This window comes from Elgaria multicarinata, chromosome 3 (genome assembly GCF_023053635.1).
Source record: "Elgaria multicarinata webbii isolate HBS135686 ecotype San Diego chromosome 3, rElgMul1.1.pri, whole genome shotgun sequence".
NCBI classification, from domain to species: Eukaryota; Metazoa; Chordata; class Lepidosauria; order Squamata; family Anguidae; genus Elgaria; species Elgaria multicarinata.
In genome coordinates this window covers 84,576,507-84,601,696 of record NC_086173.1, presented here as the reverse complement: position 1 = coordinate 84,601,696, position 25,190 = coordinate 84,576,507, and the positions used below count along the sequence as shown (strand labels likewise).

General features: G+C 43.6%; 2 protein-coding genes across 2 annotated transcripts in view; one reads left to right on the top strand and one right to left on the bottom strand.

The window, feature by feature from the left end:
• Positions 1-25,190, bottom strand: part of SMAD5 (SMAD family member 5) — a 320,505-nt gene that overhangs the window by 272,007 nt on the left and 23,308 nt on the right. The gene's annotated exons all lie outside the window — the stretch shown is intronic.
• SMIM32 (small integral membrane protein 32) lies at positions 11,163-11,681 on the top strand. The gene has a single exon (XM_063123308.1). The coding sequence runs from the start codon at positions 11,316-11,318 to the stop codon at positions 11,634-11,636; it is 321 nt and encodes a 106-aa protein (XP_062979378.1). The 5' UTR covers positions 11,163-11,315; the 3' UTR covers positions 11,637-11,681.

Genomic DNA, 25,190 nt, shown 5'->3' with positions numbered 1-25,190 from the left:
TTCGCTGGGGAATCCGGCTGCCGCCGCCGCCGCCACCATCGCCCACCTCCCCGCCAGCCTCCTGCTGCCGGCGAAAGAGCCACCCAGCTTGGAGAGCTCAGCGGAAGAAGCTGCCGCCCCGCCTTCTTCCGCCAAGCTCTCCAAGCCGGGTGGCTCTTTCGCCGGCAGCAGGAGGCCGGCGGGGAAGTGGGCGACGACGACGACGGTTGCAGCGGCGGCCGGATTCCCCAGCAAAGCCGCCGAGGCTGGAAACTTTTCGCCCCGTCCCCGCGAGGGGCGATGCAGGGCCGCCGCCGCTGCCTCCTCCTCCGTCTCTTCTGGCCAGGTAGGGCAAGATCTACACAATCAGTTTCAGGGTGCACTGGAGGCACACGCAAGCGCCTTCAGGATGCTGTCTAGATCTGCCCCCATTCTGAGTAATTTTCATGGGGCAGAATTTAATAGCCATAGCCACTTCCTAATAGTTGGGACTTTCCATCTTTTGGAAAACTGTTCCCTTTCCCAGGTTTATCAAAGGCACCTTTCTAGTGCCTGATTTTCCATATAATAGGGTGACCATATGAAAAGGAGGACAGGGCTTTTGTATCTTTATCAGTTGTATTGAAAAGGGAATTTCAGCAGGTGTCATTTGTATATATGGGGAACCTGGTGAAATTCCCTTTTCAATACAACTGTTAAAGATACAGGAGCCCTGTCCTCTTTTAAATCTGGTCACTCCAGTATAGCTCCTGCAGCTTTAACTGTTGTGATGAAGAGGGAATTTCACCAGGTTCCCCATATATACAAATGACACCTGCTGGAATTCCCTTTTCTATGCAATTGTTAAAGATGCAGGAGCCCTGCCATCCTTTTCATATGGTCATCCTACCGTATAAGCACCTGATTTACACCAAACAATACTATTTACCTTGATACTATATACTCCAGCCTTCCCCAACCTGGCACCCTCCAGGGATGTTGGACTACAATTCCCATCAGCCCAGGCCAGCATGACCATGGTAGCTTGGGATGATGGGAGTTGTAGTCCACCACATCTGGGGGGCACCATGTTAGAGAAGGCTGCCATCAGAGCAGGTGTCAAGGGTAGGCGTGGTTGGGCACCTGCAGAGGCCCACAGCCAGACTTCTTCATCAACACAACCTGCTTGTTCACCTGCCTCTCGCTCTGACCCAGACAACAGTGGTGGTGAGAAGGAGAAGCATCAGATGCCACTATTGTCTTGGTCCCTGGCACTCTGCCTGTCAAGCAACCAAGTGGCAGCAAAAGAGGATGAAGAGCAATAGCAGCTGGTGACCAGGGTGATGAGAAGGTTGACTCACCAGGAGAGGGGCTCCATTGCAGATGTCTTACCCAACAGCCCTCCAAAGAAACACGATTTTATTCCTATAGTCCTGATCATGCTATGATTTAAGTGAGTTTAAAATGCAAATCTGTACAAGCTGAGAGCATTTGTTTTTGTTTTGTTTTTTATCAGGGTCGGCAAACAGGTTTGTTACCACTGTTGTTTTAACGGGCTAGGAAGGCATAAGAATGGTAAAACATGGGATGGGAGACGGAGGGTGAGGAAGTGAAATCTTAGTTATGTGCTCCATAAGTGAATTAATATGCCAGGCTCTCTAAAGCCACACACACACCATGATGGTCATGAAACCCAGGGTCCACAAATACTTAGCCTCACCACTGGGCAGACAGACTCTGATTGGCAACGGCTATGAAAGAGTCTTGGGTCTTCTCCAGCCCTGCCACCCACAACCCTTGAACTGGCAGTGCCAGGGGTCAAGTCTTAGGCATTACACATGCTAATCACGAGCAATTCCTTGGCGGATCAGCCCCTTCTCTCGAACCACCTGCTGCCAATACGATAGGCTGGAATCGATTGGCTGAACGCAAGAGCCACGGGGCCTAGCTCAGCCAAGCCTTTAATTGAAACTCAGTCCTTCGCTTGAAACCACCCTAAGAAGTCCTTCTGGCTGCCAAGCCAATTTGTCTCCCCGCAGGCTTTGTTTACGCATGACATTGTTCCCAGAGTGTGTGGTATGCAGCTGGGAGTTCAACTGCAGCAGCTGATAAACAGCATCAGCTTTAATAACAAGCTCGCGAGGAAATGCAGAAGCAGGTTTAGATCAACAAGGCCCACTTGAAACTGCTCGCCTGTAAAAGGAGCCTTCATTGTGTAAAGGCCTTTAGGAACACAGGAAGCTGCCTTGTATTGAGTTGCACCATTGGTCCAACTAGCCCAGGGTTGGAGAACTACAGGCACTGGGACAAATTTGGCCCTCCTGGAATCCCAGTCGGGCCACCCCACCTTTCCCTGGTCACACACACCAGCTAGGTGCTTTCCCATATATTGTGCAGATTTCCCCCCATTCTAATAGGTCGAAATGCCACTCCTAAGGCTTAGGCCTAATCTACACCAAGCAGGATATTGCACTATGAAAGCAGTATGAAAGTGGTATATAACAGGCAGGAGCCACACTACTGCTTTATAGCGGGATTGAAGTGCAATGGCAAGTGCTGGGGCCCATTGGCACAGACCATATACCGCTCTCATACCACTATATCCTGCTTGGTGTGGCTCCTGCCTCTTATATGCTGCTTTCATACCACTTTCATAGTGCAATATCCTGCTTGGTGTAGATGACATCCATTAACTGGTGAAACCAGGGATCGAATCGGAGACCTTCTGCATGCAAAGCAGCTGCTCTACCACTGAGCTACAGCTTTTAGGTGGACCTGTTCCAATAATGCAAGTGTGTATGGGTGGATGAGTTCCGCTCCCAGTTGAGCTGTAAATCTGTACTTGTCCTTTCAAAGGCTACATTTCTTTACCCCACGGAGACACGGTGAGCCGCAAAGCAATGAATAGTATGCAAGTGAGTTCATCCATTTATACAAGGTAGCTTTCCTGGTGTTTTATGAGGTAGTAATATGGCAGTAGCTTTATTACTGTGGGTTGTTCTTTTTTTCATCTGCACAAGAATTACGACATGCAAGTGCAGACTGTACTGAGCAGATACCTACAGCCATTGGTCTGGGGGTGGGGGTGGCAGGGGGAAAGGAAGCTTAGCTGCAAGCACGTTTTGGAAAGTGTGTCCAGATACATGCTGTGTTGTGTGCTGCACTTCTTGAAGAGCCAGAAGTGCTAGGGCAGCTGTGCAGGGCAATGTCTTTGCAAGGAGGGAGAGCACTGGGGATTTAAAATCACGCTATGCTAAATATAATGCAACGGCATGTATACCCATCTTTTTACTTGGAATGGTGGAGCACAGACTCACTACCTGGCCCCCCATCCAGGCAGTGATCAGGCCTGGAGGTTCAAATCTTAACTCTTTGCTGTCATTTTTGCCTCTCTGCTGAGGGTGCCATCTCCTTTAAGGCTATGTTGTTTTCAACATCTGAAGTTCGGCTGGTGGTAACTCAAAAGAGGGATTTCTCAGATGTGGATTTCTTCAGAGGTGGAAGGCCCTCCTCAAAGTAGCTGGTCTAGCACCAACTTTTAGGAGGCAGATGAAGAGTTTCTTCTCCCCCCTCCCCACCCTTTTTTTTCTTCTACCCCCCCCCCCCTTTTTCTTTTCTTTTTTCCCTAATTTGCCCAGGTGTTTAAGGCTGGTTTCAATGTTGTCTTATAGCTTTGCTGGATTTTAGTAGTTTTTGCTGGGCATTTCGCAATGTTAGTGTTTCTCAGAAAAACTAAACAAATGGCTACTAGTAATACATCCAGATTATTATTATTTTAAAATGTAAAATTAATTTTTATAGCTTTACATTTTTAACATATAAACAGATTTTAAAATGTGAAATATTTTGGTATAAAATACCAGCTTCAGTCACAAACAAGAGTTTGCTGCGATATCACTTAAAAGCTGAGCCAGAACCAATCAGGAATATCCTGAGAGTCTTGTTACTGAAAGGCATCTTAGGGTCCAACCCTACGTGCATTTGGACAGTATGGCTGGCTGGTGAATGCTGGGATTTGTAGGACTTTTTATCTGTCTAACCATGAATAGGATTTCACCCTTTTAAAAATTAGGTAAGACTGTGTTCCTATGCATGTCTGCTCAGTTTCAGAAGTGACTTGTACTGAATCCAACAAGACTTAACCCCGGGAGGTGTGTATAGAGCAGTAGCCTAAAGAAATAAACAATTAATAGAGTAATTTCTGTTGCCACCTCATGTTTATGGAATTTGTTACCACTTTGGATTTGCCAGAATTAGAATTTAGACACACTGTTAAGTTTTTAATGAACTGTGATGCTGTTGGTTTGGAATGATAACCCCTGTTGTCAAGATCATACTGATTTTGATTTTAATATTGCACAGTGCTTTGAATTGAAAAGGAAATTGTAAATCCTCAAACAATTTTCCCTCCTCATTTGAATTGTATCAATGATGTTTCAATCACTCAGCAAAGAGCCCTGAGGTCTGAACATGAAGAGCACAATTTTGTAATGCGCCCCTTGCCATGCTTTAAGCCACAAATTGAGGAGAAAAACATAAGTCCTTCTCAATCAGACCAAATGCCTATCTAATCCATCAACATGTTTCCCACAATGGCTTAGGAGATCATTTACAAAGCTTAGAAGCAGGACATAAGTGCAATAGCCCTCTGCCTCCAGTGCCCTTCCAGCCAACTGGTATTTCAAAGACCCCTTTACCTCAGATTTTGGAGGTAGCAGGTTACCCTCATGACTGGCAGCCAAATTTCCTTTACCCTCAATGAATTTGTCTAATCACCTTTTAAAGCCACCCAAATTGATGGCCGTCACTACATCTTCTAGTACCAAATTCCATATTTTACAGCACACAAAAACAGGTTAAGGTAATATCATTGATGAAAGCAAACAAACAAGGAAACGGCCCCTCCCCCAATAAAATGCCCATAGCTACTAGCTGCCCCCACACACACACACACATACAAGGCTGCTTCAGGGGGAGAAATGCTGTTCCACCAAGGGTGAGCTATTCCACCTGCTCCCCTCCCCCCCACCTGGAGACTTTAAAAGCAAGGCTGTTGCTGAAGGGAGGCATTGCTTCAGGGGAAGGAACGCTGTTCCAACCAGGGGCAGATCCACACAGAGGCTTCGGGACGACCTGAAGGCGCTTTAGGGCGCCCCGAAATCGATGATGTACACCCTACCTTAACCATTCCAAGAAGAGGCGGAGGAGGAGGAGGAGGAAGAGGAGGAGGCCCCGCATCGCCCCTCGCGGGGATTGGATGAAGAGTTGCCGCGCCCGGCGGCTTCGCCGGGGAATCAGCTGCCACCCACCTACCCGCCGGCCTCCTTTTGCCGGCGAAAGAGCCACCCGGGTCATAGAGCTTGGTGGAAGAAGCTGGCGGTGGCTTCTTCCGCCGAGCTCTCCGACCTGGATGAGCCCGGGTGGCTCTTTCGCCGGCAAAAGGAGGCCGGCGGGTAGTTGGGCGGCAGCTGATTCCCCAGCGAAGCCGCCGGGCGCAGCAACTCTTCATCCCGTCCCCGCGAGGGGCGATGCGGGGCCGCCTCCTCCTCCTCCTCCTCCGCCTCTTCTTGGAACGGTTAAGGTAGGGTGTACGTCATCAATTTCGGGGTGCCCTAAAGTGCCTTCAGGGCGTCCCGAAGCCTCTGTGTGGATCTGCCCCAAGCTTTCTTTTCTTTTTATCTTCTTATCTGGTTTGTTTTGCTGTGATCTTGTATTTAGTATATTTTTGAGTATTATTGTGATGTTGTTGATTAGTATATTGTTAAATATTGTTGTAGTCTTAATTTTTGTAAACCACCCAGAGAGCTTTGGCTATTGGGCGGTATAAAAATACAATAAATGAAATGAAATGTTTTGAAAATAATGTAATCCCTTAAATCAGAACATCTATATTAATGCAGATGTTGAAAGATGTATACTTAAAAAATAAATAAATTAGGCATTCTTTCTTGTTGTTTTTATGGTCAATTAAGCTTTCTGAAATTAAGATAGGCTTTATTGGCTTTAGCCCCAAATCTGTCTGGTATACTTACAGGCTTCTCATCAGCTCATATATCATAAAAAGCAGGATGCTAAGAACATGTCAGAAAGAGATTAATATGCTATGCATGCAGGTTAGTTGGAATTCACCGCTCTGTGTTTTTCTTTTTAAAAAATCCCGGAACAGGATTTGCTGGCTAGATCACAACAATGCACAAATACCATTTTATGTCTCTAGATGGAGTATGCTGGAGTTGTTATAGCTACAGGGCAAAGGAAACACTAGGAAGCCTAAGAAACAACAGTTGTGCCAGCTCTAGGCATATGTGCATGACAGATGATTTATTGGAGTGATTGCAAGGGAAACACTCCTGAGATTTTCTCACTGCAACATTTTGCCATTGCATATTATCTAGTGTTACATGTGCAAGTGGGAGGGGGACATCCTAATTGGTGCCTTCCTGCTGTAATTCTTTATCTTCCTTTTCCTATTGAATGAGAAAGCAGGTTCTACAGTGAGCGATTAGGGGGTCTCACAAGGCCCAGCTGTTTATTTAGAAAAAATACTTATAAAGGGGTAGGTTTCCCATTAATTAAAGCCTCTCTCCAGTCCATACTTGGAGTAGAAGCATACAAAGGGTTGAACCTGAAGAATTCTATGTAATCTGAAAGCTTGTACATATGGGCAGCTGTTCATCCAGACGCTGTAGCAGAGTCATTCTTAACCGGAGCCATATAGCCACCCAAGGAACAATCTACAATTCTTGGGGAAGTGTTCATGGTTGGCCGGGGGTGGGATGGGGAACTTTGGAGATATTAGACTGTCTCTCCTATCCCTCTTGCAATGGCTTCTGACAGTCAGTGAAGTTGAGTCTGTTGCTCATCCTGCCTGGAGGGTAAAATTCCAGAACCTATAGGGGGGGGCCCACACACACCCAGGCCCTTAGAAAGGTGGCACCAGCAAAGAGGAATCAAACAGAATTGGTCGGCTCCTCTCCTCTTGGGGCAATAATCAACAAAAGGCAATACTTCTCCAGCCATTTGCAATGAAATTTAGTATGTTTGATGAGCGTCCAGAAAGAGAACAACCAAGGAGGCACTAATGCAACGAAGACAAGGGAGGAAAAGGTTCTAAAAAAGAAGAAGGGCCAATCTGGCTCAAGTGTTGGCAGATGGCCAGCAGGCACAAGAGTTTCACTGAATCTATGCATAAATTTACCTATAGGTCACAATACAGTTGTTTTGTTTGGAGTGCTATTTTTATGTCCTTTTTTACTTGTGGTTGGCAGGGGTGGGTGAGTTCAATGATAATTTATTTTATGCATTGCATTTCTATACTGTCCAATAGCCGAAGCTCTATGGACAGTTCACAAAACAAAACTTAGAACTATAATATGCAAGAACACAATAAAACAGGTAATATAACAGATTTACCTCTAGCAGACCACCTTCCCCTATATATAGCCAGCTGACCTTTAAGATTGTCAGAGGAGGCCTGGCTGTCTTTCTGAAATTAACAGAATGTCACCATGCCACACCTTGATGGCGGGCCTTCAAAGTAGCGGCACCCACCCTCTGGAAAAACCTCGCCCATGCAGTTTGAGAGGCAGAAAGTGTGGCATCTTTCAAATGCCTCCTGAAAACGCACTTGTTCACCCAGGATTCCCATGGCTTGTAATTTAATTAACCATGCTGCTCCATCTTACTGCTCCTTGAATCGTTCTTATTGCAATTGGAATTGTTTTTAATATTGTATTATAAATGTGATTTTAACATTGGTATGTAAACTACTTAGGGATTTTTATTGTATTTAGCAGTATATAAACATCACAACTAAATAAAGGAATAATTTTAAACAGAATAAAACCAATCTTAAAAAATGAGGGTAAAAGCCAGCTAAAATGCACTAACCTCATTTTAAAGCTGAAGAAATAAAAAGCTTTGGAAAATAAAAAGGTCTTCACATGGCCCTGCAAAGACCACAGTATAGGTGCCAGGCAAGATTCTCTGGAGAGAGCATTCCACAATAGAGTGCCAGCCCCAAAAGGCCAATGTAGGGATAATGATGTGTACATGGTGGGCAGCAATGGATTCAAGGTTAAGAACAATGGCTGTAGCATCAAGCAGGAAGCATCCTGGAGAAAATTTTATACATCCACACACTCACAGACGGTCCTAAATGGAATCATGATGTAGTGCTTCATCCTCACCCTTTTGTGCTTGGCGGGAAGTTTCTTTAGAGAGGGAGCGAAGAAGACTTGCAGTGTCTTTCTGAAGATGTGCTCATTTGCCACTGAGCAGCTGCACAGATAAGTCAGCACCGGCGGGCTGCAGAAGGAAGCTCAGGGATAGGATCAGATCCACAGAGCATTCTGTTGAGTGCCTCAGCAGCCCAAGCCTGCTACTTTCCCAGTTCTCTGCTCCAAACTCTCTTAGAAAGTCAGCTGACAAAATCAAACCCAAAGCCTGATTTCACTTTAGCTTATTCAATGTGGATTGAGGTGCCTTCTAAGGTAACAAAAGCCCATCAAGCATGAGGGATTGTACTACAAAGCATGTAGAGGACAATTCCTTACTCTGAAAAAACCCAAGTGCCCGGTCGGTCCTGCGGACAGGAAGGAGAGATGCATGAACCAAAGCACCCCACATTTCTGGACCGTGTGGAATGATAGCTTTAGTATCACCCAAACTGGCACTTTCTGAAGGTGCCATCACTTCAGCTGCTCTAATTAATGAGTTTAATTTCTCCATTTAGATTTGTCATTGCATTGGTCCATATTGGTGAGCGTGATTTCATCATAACTCCATTCCAGTAGGCTGCAGCAGAGGTGAACAAGATGAGAAGCAGGGCCGTTCCAATAGCCCTGCTGAAAGATCAGCCCCATCAAAGTCCATCTCGCTCTGAACTGTTTCCAGCTGGTCATTATAAGAACTTCTGGTTGTTGTGGTTTTCCTCTTCCCTCCCCATGGCTTTTTCCTTTTGTGTCAAATATGTTAGATTTTATGCCTGCAGGCAGGGAAGGTCATGCTTTTATTGATTGTATCTAAGCTGCTCTGGGAGCCTTGTTCATTTGAAGCAAGGAGTAAAAATGTTTTAGATAAAGAAATAGTACACTGCACTGATGTAGCCGTTCAGCATGTCCAAACTTTTTTTTTTTTTGCATGCATGCATGTATTATGTGTTCTGCTCCTCACAATGACCTTGTAGGGTTGATCAGTATTACCCTCATATTAAGAAGTGGGAATGAGGCTGAGAGTGAGTTGCTTGCCTAAAGCCACCTAGCCAGTTCATGGCAGAGACAAAATTTAAACCAGGGACTTCCTCATTCATACTCACACAGCCTCTACACCAGCCGTCAATTCATTCATGTGTGCATTAGTTGACGAGTCAGGAAGAGCCTGGTTGAAATCTCAGTCCAGTTCAGAACCCAGCAGCCACAGGCCTCAGCCTGGAATGAGTGGATGTAAATATCAGCCTACCTCGGAGGGCCGTTCTGAGGATTCCTTTAGTATCGCCCCAAACCAGGATGTGATGGATGCGAAGACTGGTTTGGAAAAGAGATTAGGGATGCATAGCTAAACATGATCTGCGATGATTCAGGGGGGCTTAACAGGAGGCCATGAGTCAGGAAGGCAACCTTGGAGGGCTTGTTTGCTTTTTTTTAAATCACTTGATCCTTCTTCCATCACTTTCTCCTTCTTCGGGAAGAATTGTTTTAGCACCTTCATGCCACACATCCCCCAGTTGTGTGCGTGTGGAGTACGGGAATGGCAAACACAGACTCATAGCCTTCCTCCTGTCAGGCTAACAAATGTTGTGCCAGCTCTCTCCTCCTCCTCCTCCTCCTCCTCCTCCTCCTCCTCCCTCTCCACACACACACACAGTTCTCATTTATTTGGAAGTTGGGTGATGTGTTCAAATAAAGTATTAACACCATTGCTTATCTGATGGGTCGGCGTGCGTGCGAGGCAGGCGGGGAGGGAGGGAGCGCGATTGGCCAGGAGCCAGGGACTAAAAGCAGTGTAAAAAGGGGAACTGATGAAACAGAATTAACATACTAATTGTCAGCCTGCAGAAGGTGCTGGGAGTCTATAGGGGGGAAAGAGAGGTTTTCTGTATACCCCGGAGAGTCCCATTTTAATAACAAACGTCTATGGAAGAGAGAAAGTCTCTGATGCAAATGCAATTTTGCCTGGTTTTTGTTTTTGTTTCTTTGATTTGATTTGGGAGTTCGGATTTCCTCCTTATCGCTTCGCCGCTGAAGCCACAGCCTCTCCAGCGCTCCCCGAGGATTTATCGGGCGAATCTCTTCCTCTTTCAACATCAAGTCCCTGCAACATATCACCGACTCCAGAAACATTCGACGCGGGCGTGTGCGAGGAGGAGGCTGCTGCTGCTGCTGCTGCTGCTGCCGCCGCTGCGGCTTCCCTGACCCACACGCGCGCACAGCCGCCAGCGACGGAGCCCTGCTGCGGTGCAACCTCTGTTGGAAAGCGAGGGGAAGTCACATTTGGAATTTTAGCCGGGGAGGAACTCGATTTCCTGAGCCCCAGCCTAGCAGGGGGATCAGAGAAAAAGCTTCCAGTTCAGAGGGGGAAGTAAGAAGCTGCCCCCCTTTCCTTCTTGGAGAAGAAACATCACTATCTGTTTAGATCGAGAGTTGTGTCCCTCCCATCCTGCACAAGAGGTGAGTGTCCAGCAGGACCGCAAGAGAGCAGAAGGAGCCAACTAATGCTACATCGGAGTAATATTATTTTCGCAGCAAGGAAGGGGACGAGGAGCATCGCTGGAAATTCAACGCAATGCCAAGGGCGCCTCTGTTTCTTAGGGTGGACGCGGGTCCCTCTTCATCTGGGAGTTAGGGGCACCTCTCTTGGGAAAACCTGCTGGACGTCTGTGGTGGCTTCCCTCCAAAGCAAGTGAGTGCACTTCTACCCATAAAATAAAATAAAATCCCCAAATAGAACCCCCTCCCTCTATTTGAGGATCTAACTCAGTGATCTGCAAAAGAGGGGGTTCTGGCGGAGAGGTCCTATTTTCCTGTGCATGTCACGCCTGCTTTACCAAAGTTATCAACTGGATGACCCGTCCGTTTTTTGACTGCCTGGATAAACACTGGCAGGAACAAGAGGTGGCCAAGCAAATGCACAAGGCCAAAAACTTTTGCTGATTAATACCTGTAGGTGGTTGACTGTTGCTTACGTGATCTCTGAAGGATATTTGAAGGGAACCATTCCAAGCCTTTTTCCGATATAGGATGAGGCTGGCTAGCTTGCGCTTGGTTATATAGGAGACGCTTTCCTTGCCAAACACACCACTACAGGCACCCTGGTTGGTGTTCCCTTATGAGCACCAAGGAAGAAACCTGAACAGAAAAATGTATGGGGAATTCCTAAATTCAACGAGTGCGACCGACCCTCACCTGATCATTCAGACCAACACTCCCTATATAGGGAGCACCCAGAGACCTGTCAGCTCCTCTGCTTTTTACATGTCAACAGCCAGAGTGTTAAAAGAAGGTGAGATAAACAAGCCTGATCTGGTGACTTACATTGTGCTCTTCTTCTTCCTGCTCCTGGCTGTGACAATAATTGTACTTTTTATTAACTGCCAGTTGAAAAATTCCTTTTTCGCCACACTACCTTACGACAGATCGCTGCGGGAAGCTAGGAGTCCATGGAAAACGCAAGCTGTCTAATCTTCAGAGGGAGAAAGAGGGGGAAGAAATGTTTAATATGACAGACAAGGGTCCATTGAACCCCAAATCCTGGTGTAATGACAGCTGACTTCCATTGGCCACAGGGTGAATCCGGCCACCTCAGAAATGATCAGATTTCCCTTAAACACCAAGACGAAGCATCTGAAAGAACAGAAAGATGTATGTAACAAGAAATATTTGAGGTATACAACTAGGAAAGGATGTAAATGAAAAGGTCTTCATTTGGATTTACATGAATAAAACTTGATCATTCGTGTACCATGGCACAAATAACACTTCATTTCAGAGTGCAGATTAAAAGTATGGATGTAAATTGCATGAGTGACAAAGTTCTGTTACTATATATTTAGCGATGTTTGTGTTGACAAATGTATGTAGCCAACCTCTGCCTATCTTGGTGAAATGATATGTTTTTTAAACTATGTTCTTAAACAGCTCCATGCCAAGGACTTTAGGATTTTCCTCCTACCCGGAAATTTCTGATTCTCATACTAAGATGTACATACATATTGCAATGCAATGGAAAAAATTAAAAAAAGAGAGAGGGGGGGGAGAACCTTCTGTGATCTCAGGTGTGGGTTTGGTATCTGCTTTGGTAACATAAATGGGAATAACTGAATCTTGTTCTGCAGCGGTCAGGTTTCGAGATTATAGTTAAGTTGCTGTTATTCTCTCAATGATCATGCAATGAAATTTGCATGATCAAGGCAACTTGATCTCAAGGATGTAGAGACAGTGGGAATGATGAGACCTCCAAGCTATAACATCTATTTTTTAAAAAACAAAAATCATAAACTAGGCCTCCCCAGTCTGCTGCCTTCATTATACTGGCTGGGGATGATGGGAGTTGCAGTCCAACATGTCAGGAGGCACTAGCTTGGGAAAGCTGCCATAAATCACAGATATCCAGCTCACTCCTCTAACTCCAAACAAGGAGATGCCACAACTTTCTGCAGTTTGTTCCTTTGCCCTAGCGATGCAATTGCATCCCCTACGCCCTTTCTGAAGAGGCTAAATTGGTTCTCACTTTTGAATGTAGATCTCTTGCCTTTTTGTATGTGTTTGCTTAGTTGTTAAGCCAAGGAAAAGATTCTGGGGTGGGTGGTTAAATGGCCCATATTTAATTGTTTACACTGGAAGTAAATACACATCTAACAGTGCCTCCCAATATATGTCTACTCAAAAGTTCAGTGGGTGTGGTTATAGCCATCTTCTTCAACTTTGTGCCCTCTAGATGTTTTAGAATACAAGTCCCAACATTCTTGACCATTGGCTATGCTGAGCTGGGGATGATTGGAGTTGAAATCCAAAATATCTGAAGGGCACCAAGTTAGGGAGGGCTGTATAGATTGCAACCCCAGAATTTGGTATGTGTGTGTATGTGCCTGTTCAGGGTGGATAGTAAGAATAGTGCAACTCAAGGAGTTAAAGAAAATATTATTCTGCACTGATAAGAGAGGAAGAAATAAATTATGTTTAGCCAATGGCACAAAATTCAAATATAAAATGTATTAAACTGGCTGCTTCAATGCCATTAACCATTTTTTAAATAAGGCATGGATTTATTAAGAAAGACCAGTGTTAATCTCACCCTCCCATTTTTATCACTGGTGATATAATGGCATTGGCAACTAGCTGAAAGTTAAGACATTTTCCCTTCAAATCTCTGTGACAAACTCTCTGTTTTATACCTGCTCATTAGCAAGATGTATAGCATTCCCTAGAGGTATTCAGGACTTCAGAAGTATACTTTCAACTCGTAAAAGGAAGGCTTGCCGTTTGATGACCTGCTCCATCATTAAAATAAAAAACACACACATAACTGAGCTGTCATAGGTAGGCATGGCTACATCTCAATATGTAGACACACCAGCCACCTTCACATTGGTGTCACTTCAGCTGTTCCACTGAGTAATCCAAAACACATGACAAAGAGCATAGATATAACTATAATTGGTTTACTATGTTATACTAGGGTGGGTCCTCAGATATTAATGTAACTAGGAGAAAAAAGATGGTACGTACGTCAGTCTGCCATAAAAAGTTACAGTGTGCATGTGAGTGATAAAGCTAAATAAGTTGGCCATCAGCCAGATACCTAGGATTGCCAAGATCACAATTTATTGGACAATAATATACATTCCTTAGCTTTTAAGGGAGGATTTGGGCAAGTGTACCTTCTCCACTACAAGTACTGCATTGGTGAGGACGTCTACCTTCTGTATAGGATTTAAAGCAGTGGTGACCAATGTAATGTCCACAGACACCAAAGTGCCACCAGACACATTCCTTGGTAACCACCAACACACTCTACTCCTCCCAATTTTTTAATTTTTATTTTAAATATGTTTTCTTGTTGGCAGCTGGGATTACTTCAAAGTGTAATGGCAGCCTCTAGCTGCTGCCATCATAATAATTTCCCTGGAATGCCTCTGAGCAGATTCCTTGTCTTTTGTGACAAGTCAGGCCCAGCCATTGCAGCTATTTTGTGGTTGAGCCTGGAGCAGTTTCTTACATTTCCAAATATGCCCATGGGACCAAAAGTTTGCTTACCCCGGCTTACAAACACAGGATCCCTGTTTGGTATGAGTTCTGCGAATAATACAAAGAAAGGCAGAATTCTGTAACATGTAACTGTTTGCATATATAAAGGATATCAGGCTGAAGGCCAGGAAAGATCACTGTATTGAATTTTATGGAAAACTTGGCCTGAAATCTAGTGATAGCAAAGATAGCTATGATGGGCTACAGCAGCCTTCCCCAGCTTAGGGCACTCTGGATGTGTTGAGCTACAACTCCTACATCCCTAGCCAGCATGGGTGAAGTGCAGGGATTCTGGAAGTTTTAGTCCAAAACTTCTAGAGAGCATAAGGTTGGGAAATGCTGGGCTAAAGAAACATTTGACCATGCAAGGCAAACACTTGACTGGGCAAGAAAAAACAGCCTATGAAGTAAAATATATCTGCAGTTACTGTACTCTGTGTCAACTCTTAAAAACAACAACACCCCATTACATCCTATGCCATTACTTGGAATATACAGAACAACCTATGTTTCTATTGCATGTGTGTGTGCTTTAAAAAACAAAACACAACCTGTTCTCACACATTTAATATTGGTACACCTCCTTGGTATTATCCTGAATACAAAGTCAATTAAATCATTAATCAAGAGTTCACTCAATCTCCACATGAAGTTAAGTTTCCTCTGGTTTAAGACATTAGCCTCATACTATGAAGCTTAGATCAAACACACTGATTAATACATTATTTTGCCTTGATTTGTTTATTGAAAGCACCAACTTGAATTATTTTTAAAGCATTGCATTCTTCCTTATCTATCTTATCTTATCTCTATATAAATTTTATTTGAAATTCTGGCCAGCCAGTAGCAACTAGGAATTAAATTAATTGAGTTAAAGAAACTCAATTAATAATAAAGCAAATTATTATTATTATTATTATTATTATTATTATTATAAAAGTTAATACAAAATAAATTCATCATAATCAACAACATTATCATCATTGGGAATAATCATCGTTGGGAGTGATAGGTGGCCATTGTAGGAAGCAGAGCGACAGACTAGATTGGCCTTTTGTCTAATCCAACAGGATTCTTCTTGTATGATTTTGGATTTGTCATATTCCTAGGAATAGAAATTTAAAGAAGTTTGACTGCATGCAACTTTTATATGGAAATCAACTGCAATACCTCAGTTGATTTCCATATAAAATTGGTGATCTATTTCTAGTGTGGTATACAGTGCTAAAGAAATGGACCCACCCCAGCCTCAATGCAAGGCAGTCAAGAAGGACAGTGTTCGGATGGAAGCTTCCTGCACTCTGGGTTGCCTGTACCACATAACTGAGAGTGAGATTTGCTACTGAAATCCATTTGAAAGTTAAGGGGTTGGATCCAGATTTAAACCGAATCAACTGTGTTGGTGGAAGTGGCTGCACCTTCAAGCCTCTGAAAAAGCTACATAGTGACCTGGTTTACACAACATGGTGGGCTCATCATGACTTATTTAACCCATGATGAGCCGTGGTGTGTGCGACCTTCATTTTGAATATGCAACCCTTAATTGGGGCCGATTAAGGATGCAGCATGTTGTGCGAACCTGGTCAGTCAGGGTTATTCAAGGGTTAAACAATCCTTGTATAATCCTTAATTAGTAGGGAGTTATACAAACTGGCCCAGAGAGTCAGGACACCCTGCTGAATGGTGTGAGCTGTGGTGTGTGGATGAGGCGTTCTCCAAAATCAGCCCAATGGACCTTCCATGAGCACAGCCTTTCATCTCATGGAAGGCAGATCCTGGATCCATCATGAAGTTTGGGGAGACTTATTGAAAATCTACATTGCTTTTACAGAAAAGAAATATTATGTGAAATGCTCCCATATAATGTGCAGGAATAGCTACTGTTTATATCAACCCCATTTTGCATACTGAGTTTGCTCAAAGTCACACTGAATGCCATCATTCAGGGCCTTGCAATGAAGTAAGAAATCACTAATATCGGAAGGCTAACAGTGCACTACGGCCATCTACAGTCCAAATGACAGGTAGATTTTTCTGCAGATGCAATTCATTCTGGGGTGGGAGTTGGAAGTTGCACAAAGACCTGGGAATGGATCCCTGGGAAAGCCACATACCTTTTCTGTAAGGAAAGTAAATATTCATTGTAGCAAACTAACCATATGCAAACACAGCACCTCTGCTGAGCCCTGAACAGGTGTTTGAGAATGCTGAGGGACCAATGTGAGCTGTAACACCTGGTCCGGCCTGTGGAGACAGGAGGCTGTGAAGTAGACCACAAACTGAATTCCTAGCAATTGGAACCACCTGGAAATGCCCCTAATTCAGGCTTTGTAATCAGTCCCATCTGCTAAAGCACACGCGTCCACCCAAAAGAAACCTTCTGTATCGGCCTACATGTAAAGTGACTCAACACAACAGCGGGCAGTTTTGGATGCCCTTGAAGAAGTATATGAAAGTGGTTGTAACAATTGTAACCATAGTTATTGGACAAGACGTTATTCTCCGTAGGACCTTTCCAGGTTAGCTATGTTTGGTATACTATTCACTCCCAGCCACCGTCCAACACCTTGGTTACCTAGACATTCCTTCTTTTCTTCTCCTGATCATTTGTTTTATGAAAAGGTATATTTCCCATGTTGCGAAGAGCCCTTGTTTAAATTCACACTTGCCTCATCATACAGAAAGCACCCAGATTCAATCTTTTTTATGACACTATTGTCTCCTACTGAAGAGGAACAGCTGTTGAAAAGAGTTCGCCAATACACAGAGATAAAGGTGGCAATACACTTTGCCAATACACAGAGATAAAGGTGGAGGTAAACATACCGTTTTCTTGGTCAAATAACCCTTTTTCACTTCCGTCCAGTTTTGTAAATGGTTTACTTTCTGTACAAAAATCCAAAAAAAGAGAAAATCCACTTTAAGATGAATTGAACAAGACAGTCCTCTTCCAAAGCGAATATGATCAATCTAACAATAATGGCTACTGATATAACACTCATTCTTGTGGGAATCCTTATCAGAATAACACCATTGACATTAATGGTGACATCATGCATAGCAGGCTGCTAAAGCAATCAGAAGAAATAGAAATGGATTATGTGCCGAAATACAAGTGACCTGTGCGCTGTGCATTTTGCCTTGAGTCATTTCAACACTGGATCCATCATGCCACCAATGAACAACATGTGCTCTATCATGTGATCCACCAATGAAACCATGGTTAGTGCCCCCGAAGTATTAATATCTGCGGAGTGTCAGGAATTGTACCCACACCAGGCCATTATGCCACAAGACACTTTTCCCGATTGAAGAGGTATAATATGCCTCTCAGTTTGTGTGTCTTCCTTGTGCTGTGTCAGAGCTATAAACACAGCTTGAAAGCTATTTCCATTATGGGGGCCAGCTGTGTTATTTTTTGATTCCACTGTACTATTTTAGCCTTTTTAGCTTGAAGTGAAAATATGTGATTGCTCTGGTTATGCTGCAGAGACAGGAATCACAGAGCTATAATTGTATATGCATAGGTGTGTTACACAGCCACCTCTCAGCCATGCAGTGTGGAACTATAGAAGCATATTTGTGGTCCTAACTCAGCACTACAGTACATGCTTTAAGTCCCGGTTCAATCTTCAGCCTTTTCCATTATAGGATCTGAGGCAGAAAAGCTTGGAAAGACTTCTCTGGGAAAGGAAGGAATGCCAGTAAAGGAGATTACTGGATTAGAGATTGACTAGTCCAGACTTCCCCAACTTGGTGCCCTCCAGATGTGTTAGAGTGCAAGCAGGGGAGGCTGGTGGCTCCAATTTTGGCTGGGCTGTAAATTGATTCTGGGTTTCAGTCAAAACTATAAAGGAGCTAATCAAAGTGCTGAACCTGACCCCAAAATATGTTCAGCTCCTTTAGAGTTCTGGCTGGTTCTGACTGAAACCCCAAATAGATTCACTGTCCCACCAACATCAGAGCCACCAGCCTCCACTGACTGCAACTCCCATTTATTCCCAGCCAGCATGGCCAGCCAAGGACGCAGCCCAACACCTTTGGAGGGCACCAAGCTGGGTAAGTCTGGAGTAGTCTGCCTCTATAAAAGGCAGCTTGTTATAACTTCAACCCCATGTTCCAATAGTGATCAGTCAGTGATATGGGAATCCCTGGACTCTGGAACACCTTCCGGAGTTGGGAAAACCGTTCCCCAAAACTCTACTTCAAAATGTACCCTTGAGATTTAAGTATTCCTCTTTTCATTTCACATTTTTTTAAACACAAAAAAGGTACTTTCGTAAACATATCAGCAAATGTTAAAAATAGAAAAAAAATCAATTGTCAATGGGATCATTTGGGGGGTGTTTTGAGCCTTCCACATTTTACAAAAGCAGATTTCAATGACTAGCAGCTGGAGAAAACGAGCCGGAGGAAAAGTTCCGCTTTCCTGCAGTGACACATTGTGTAGTGGGACAGGGTGTTTATACAGGAGTGGGCGGCCCCATTGAAATATAGGGGGATTTTAGTTCTTCTCCATCACAACACCCAGCAGTGCTCAGTTGGATGCTGTTTTGATGAAGGACTTCCTTTTAATGATCCTTTAAGAAGTGGGTCTATTTAGATACCTAGTTATTTGTGCTTTGAAACTTCAAAGACGTCAGCCTGAAATGCAAAAGGAACATTGGTGGTGGCATTCAAAAAGTCTGCTCTTGAATGCCAAATGCAAGTTTTTTTCTGGTGTTCAAATCGGAAAGGGGGGGGGGGAGAAACAGATCTTGATTGGATTAAGCCATTTACCAGGGAATGTTATGGACAATATTCAAAGGCAGTGTGAAGGACACTTCAGTTCAAAACGATTTGGAAGCAAGTATCCAGCCATGTGGGAATTATCCCATCTCAATTACATCCACGATGTGTTCCCCAGTCCTTGTTTCTAGAGAGAGCTTCCTAGATCAGTGGATTTCAAACCTTCTGTCTATAGGGACCCCTTTCTGCATCATTTTGTCTATTGAGGAACCCTACACAGAAACCCCATTCACCACAGAGGATTCTTGGGGAAGCAACATCCAGTCAGATGCCGTCCTAGCTAGGGCTGTTGCTCCTAGGGTGGCCATTTGCACATAACCAAGAAAGAGGACATTCATCACCCAGAAAGAGACTAGTTTGCATAAATTTTGCATATGCTAATTTAATATGCATAGATGCAAATTTTAAAACAATTTTGATAATTTAAATGGAGTCTGTGTGCCTGCTCAGTCTGCTGTCCAGGTGCTAACTGTTGATGGGTAACTTCAAGGCCCCTATTTTCCCTTTGTAGGATTCTTTATCTTTAAACAAGACTTGGGCTGCACAGCCCTTCAACAGAGGGCACCTTCAACTAGAGGACAGTCCGTTAAATACAGGACCATCTAATGTAAAGTAGGACATCTGGCCACCCTAGACTTCTTCCACATGAACTAGGAGTGTTCCCATACAGAACCTTCTTAGGGTCTAAGGGTTCAATTTTTTCCTGGGATTAAACCCCAATTAATTTAGTATGATTTACTTCTGCATAGACACGTCTAAGACTGTGATGGAAGTTTCCCTGAACAGAGGGTGAGAGATGACTGCGTAAGATAAATCTGGCACAATGCTGATGGATCTTCCCCTCTATCATCACTCTTTTGCTCTACTAATATCGCCTGTGTGATCCCAATGCCAGTGTTGCATTTCTATGGAGATATAAGTAGATTCCAAACCTGATACATCATACTAAGGGATTTGATTTATTTTTATTTATAGAAACAATGGCTCGATCATACCATCTTCAACTCTCTAAAAAACTAAGGAACTGTTTGCTTCCAACTATAAGTTTCTGGAAAGTATGTGGCATGTTATTATGGATAGTTGCCTTGAGTAACTGGTGTGGAGAGGTGGAGTATCCATTAAATAAAAAAGAAGAAGTAACTACTCACATTGTTTTCAGCTATTTTCTGACATTGTTTCATCAAGGGGTTGTGTTGGAGTAGCTGCTTAAAGAAGAAATCATTCACAATTTATGTACTTGCCTCATGTCCCTTTTGTCTTCTTGGCCTTTGATTTACACCATTTGACAGCAGAACAGTATTATTTTAGGTAACAACTCCAAAGTTCTGGATAGGAACCCAGCCACCTTTTTCAGGGAGTCCCCACAGAGCAGCAAAGGCAGCATGGTACAAAAACTTAAATGGGGTTTGCATTTATGGGTTCTGGGTGGTTTGTTAATCACTCCAACAACCCACATTCGCCAGGTTCAGTGGTGGTGGCTTTGATATTCAAAAGTTGTCTGGTACACAGTGGGCTGTGAAAAGTGTGCAAACCAGGTCTTTCTGTTTGCAGAAGGGCAACTCTGAATCCAACCCCACATCTTTAAGTCTGAAGGCAGAAGAAGGGAATATTAGAAATTCTTTTGATTATGTGTTGCCCCATTAGTTATCTTCCAGACAAGTATTTTCATCTACGAATGTTCATCTAACACATTGTTCAACCACATCATCAAGTGGGATTCCAGCTTAGGAAATTTTTAGGATTCTATTTTTGCTGATGAACACAGAAGGTACCTTATTTAGCATCGTAACATTGTGGGATGATCTTAGTTTGATTGCCTCCTTAAAATCACAGCACAGTGCTATAAGTGGAGCACTGCTTGTTCATTACTCATGCCAACAGTTTCTGAAGAACACATGCCAAGGCATTTCTTCCACAGATAATCATGCTATTTTGAAACTAAATAAATAAATAAATCAGATTTTAAAAACAAGCTGACTAGCCTAAAGAAACTTCCCAAGGACCAAAGTAGAAGCAAACAGATTTACTTGAAAACAAGGTCTGGTTTACGCATGCATATTCATCACTTGATGAATGCAACACTTTGCATGCGTGAATGGAATCATAGGTACTACTACAGATAACTCTTCATATAACTTCAAATGCAAAAGCTTTTCCATGGAATCTGTTCACATGTTCAGATCCCAGACTTCAATGTCTGCATGAAAACCATATATAATTATTGTGTTCATACAACATAATGACACACACTCAAGGGCTGAGTATGGGTTGAGTGTGGGCCACTTTTGAACCATGGATTGTTGTTGAAATGTGGGTTGTGTTGTCTGAACTGTCGTGATAACAAACCATGGTTTGTTAACCACAAACAGCACACAGTTCACAACACAACAACAAACAATGGGTTCTTTTCATGAGTTGTTCATGGTAAACAAACCATAATTGGTAAGATAGTTCGGTTTAAAAACACAATAACCCCCATCTCAAGAACAACCCATGGTTCAGTGACAACCCACATTCAACCCTTGAGTGTGGGTCATCGTGTTGTGTGAACTCAGTCAATGACTGGGAACTGAAGGTGTGGTTTGTCTCAAATGGAAAGCATAGTCTATAATGCAATGGGTGTTTTGCAGTGCATTCTGGGGGCCCTTTTGAATATTCAAGTCATGGTGGGTGCTTTGCTTATTGTGTCGAGCAAACCCAAAGAGGATGGCTTATGCGAAGTTTAAACAACCATCACTAACCCTAAAATAGCCCATGTGATATGAGAGGGTTGTTTAACCCTGACATAAACCATCCTTGCTGAGTTCACATGTGTCATGCCTCCCTTGGATTCTTCCGATGATGAAGAGGAAGGTAAGGTTGCAGATCCGGGTGAGGGTCCTAGAAAAGAAATAGCTCCAGAGCCCTCACCGCCAGATAATGGCCAATGCCCTGCCACAGCCCCTCTGTCTGATTCAGAGGACCAAGTTCCATTGACTCCTGCAGAGCGAAGGAGGCTTAATGTAGGAGAGCAATGGAGATGAGTGTCAGCCCGTTTAAAACAAAAAAAGCCTGCCAGGAGACTGGGACTAATTACCAGCAGCTGCTCCAGGACGCTGGAGATAAAGCTGCTGGAATTCCACAGGTCGCCACTGAAGTGCAACTTCAAATTAATACGCTGGCTCTCCTCTGTCTGTTCCGAGACCCTGAACCTTGCCCCACCTGGACTTCCCTGGATTTTGGACCCTGGACTGGAAAAAGGACTCTTGTCAGCCTCAGTGAATTGTCTTCAAAGAACCGGTAACCGCCCAAGCCCTGCTTTGTCCCATCTCACCCTCCCTTTTTTCCTGGCCTTGACAGTTTTATTGTGGGTTATCTGCAGGAGATTTGCAGCCATTCCTTGTAAGTCAGCATTGGGCAGCCGGCAAAGCCTGACAACATGACAATAAGCCAAGGCAACTGCCCCTGTGGCTTGAATATTCAAAATGTCAACTTGCATGTGCCACAATCCACCATGGCTTAAAAGGGCCTCAGTGGGCTGCAGTGATCATGTAAACCTGATCTATATGTCCATTCTGTCTGAGATAGAACATTCACGCATGCAAGAAGCTACTGCAGTCATAAAGAAAAGAACATGCACATGTATACCAAGGCAAAACACATGAATTTCAGTGGGATTTAATTCCAAGTTACGTGCATGTGTTTACAGCTTTACTTTAGACTTCAGGCTTGGATTAAAATGTCCTCCTTTACAGCTCAGTAAGAACATCATTATTATTATTATTATTATTATTATTTATTTATATAGCACCATCAATGTACATGGTGCTGTACAGAGTAAAACAGTAAATAGCAAGACTCTGCCGCATAGGCTTACAATCTAATAAAATCATAGTAAAACAATAAGGAGGGGAAGAGAATGCCAACAGGTACAGGGAAGGGTAAGCAGGCACAGGGTAGGGAAAAACTAACAGTAGAAAGTAACAGTAGAAGTCTGCACAACATCAAGTTTTAAAAGCTTTAGGAAAAAGAAAAGTTTTTAGTTGAGCTTTAAAAGCTGTGGTTGAACTTGTAGTTCTCAAATGTTCTGGAAGAGCGTTCCAGGCGTAAGGGGCAGCAGACGAAAATGGACGAAGCCGAGCAAGGGAAGTAGAGGCCCTTGGGCAGGCGAGAAACATGGCATCAGAGGAGCGAAGAGCACGAGCGGGGCAATAGTGTGAGATGAGAGAGGAGAGATAGGAAGGAGCTAGACCGTGAAAAGCTTTGAAGGTTAACAGGAGAAGTTTATATTGGATTCTGAAGTGACTAAACAATGGATTACTAAACAATTACTAAACAATGGATATTCATTACTAAACAATGGATATTCAGAGTACTTGGCCACCATTCATGTCTGCCTCACATAGTCAGGCATAGAGGAGGAGAGAGATACTGAACTAAGTGACCTTGTTTACATGAGATGACAGACCATCAAGGGTTAGTTTACCCTCAAAGAGTTTTGCCATGTTTTGGCTACCATTATAAATATGCAACCCTGGCATGGGGCTATTGGAGGTTGTCGTGTCATGTGAATCTGGTGAGCAGGGGTTGTTAGAGGGTTAAACAATGCTCACATAAGTCACAGTCTGTTGAAGGGTTCTGCAAGGGTTGTTCAACCCTCCAATAACCCCTACTAACTGGGTTCACACAACACAACAATCTGCAGTTCAGAGTTGCATATTCACAATGATGGCCAGCAAGCAGTGCAGCTCAAGGATAAATTAACCTTTGATGGGCTACAGTGTTGTGCGAACTGGCCCATAGGCTTACTAGATGCATGGCACTATGTGCTCACTTTTGCTGCTTGTGAGCAGTTTTGTTGAAGTTGGTCTGTTTGAGGGATATAAATACAAAAGTAAATGTGTTTGGATAGAAAGAGCATTTCCAATTACCAAGGCTTCCAATTAGACAAATATTTTGGGTTCGGAGCTTCACTTACTTCCCCCGCCCCTGCCCTGCCCAGGCATTTGAATAAAAACTGTATTTGAAACACACCCACACACATAGAAAAAAAGATTCATTTCCAGAGAGCTGAAATGTCTTAAAGACGCTTGAAGTTCAATGATTTAAGAACCCAATTAAATTGATTAGCTTGCTAGGCAAGTCTCATTGACAGGCTGCATTCTTTAAATGCAGATGGTGGATTAAGTGTGATGAATAATAAGCTCTGTAAATATTTGTCAACTCACCTCCAAGTCTTATTGAAGCTGGCACATTAAAATGGGAGATTCTCTCACTCTCTCTCTCTTTCTCACACACACTTCCTGTAGCAACTGTTCTAAATTATTGTACTCAACCCACATAGTGCACCTGCTGATTGATGGTGCCATCAATTGGGTCAAGAGTAGTAGTACCCCACTGAAAGCAAGCAAATGTGTGAGAAGAACACTTGCTTTCACACATTAACAGATTCAGCCAAAATTATCCCCCTCTTTTAAAAAAGCTCCTCTTGGGCAAATATGAAAAGCCTGTGAGCATTTCAGGATGGAGTGGAGTAGACCAGCAAAGATGAAAGCAAAACCCCAGTAAATCTTGCTCCCTTTTCATTCCATAGACACATCCATTTGCATCCACCTACATGTGCTAGAGTGGTCTTTAATCTGTTTGGTTGGAGTGATCCTATATTGCACAACAGGGAATATGTTCACGCCTATCACCTGGCTGCCCACTCCTCTCCAAAGAAAATACTCTAGCAGAATGAATTGGAAGTGGAATTGGAGAGTTCTGAGGTGGAATAATCAGCAAAACCACTTCCTGGGGTGGTGGGTGGGAGAAGAGAACAGAATCACATTTGGAGTGTCTTCTGTCACTTCCTGCTGGTAGAAAAGTATCAGAGCATGAGATGTCCAAGTGAGAAACTCTCTTCCAGATGTGCTAGGAGGTTTTTTTTGTTTGTTTGTTTTAAGTGCTAATTTTATTTTTACAAGGGGGGATTCAGAAGCGGCATCCCCACCTGCACCTGAAGGGCTACAGCCCAGCCTAGCATCTCATTCTGCTGCACATACAGGCCAGGCCATCATCAAGGAGATAAGTAAAAGCGTTGAACCACTTCTTACTAGACTGCCATTAAAGGCAAAGGAGGACTCTCTTGGGCAGAAGTTGACATGATCCAGCTTGATCAGACTGTCTCCTGGGTTGAGAGCTCAGTATATAGCTTTACACTGTTTTTGGCTTGCATGCAGA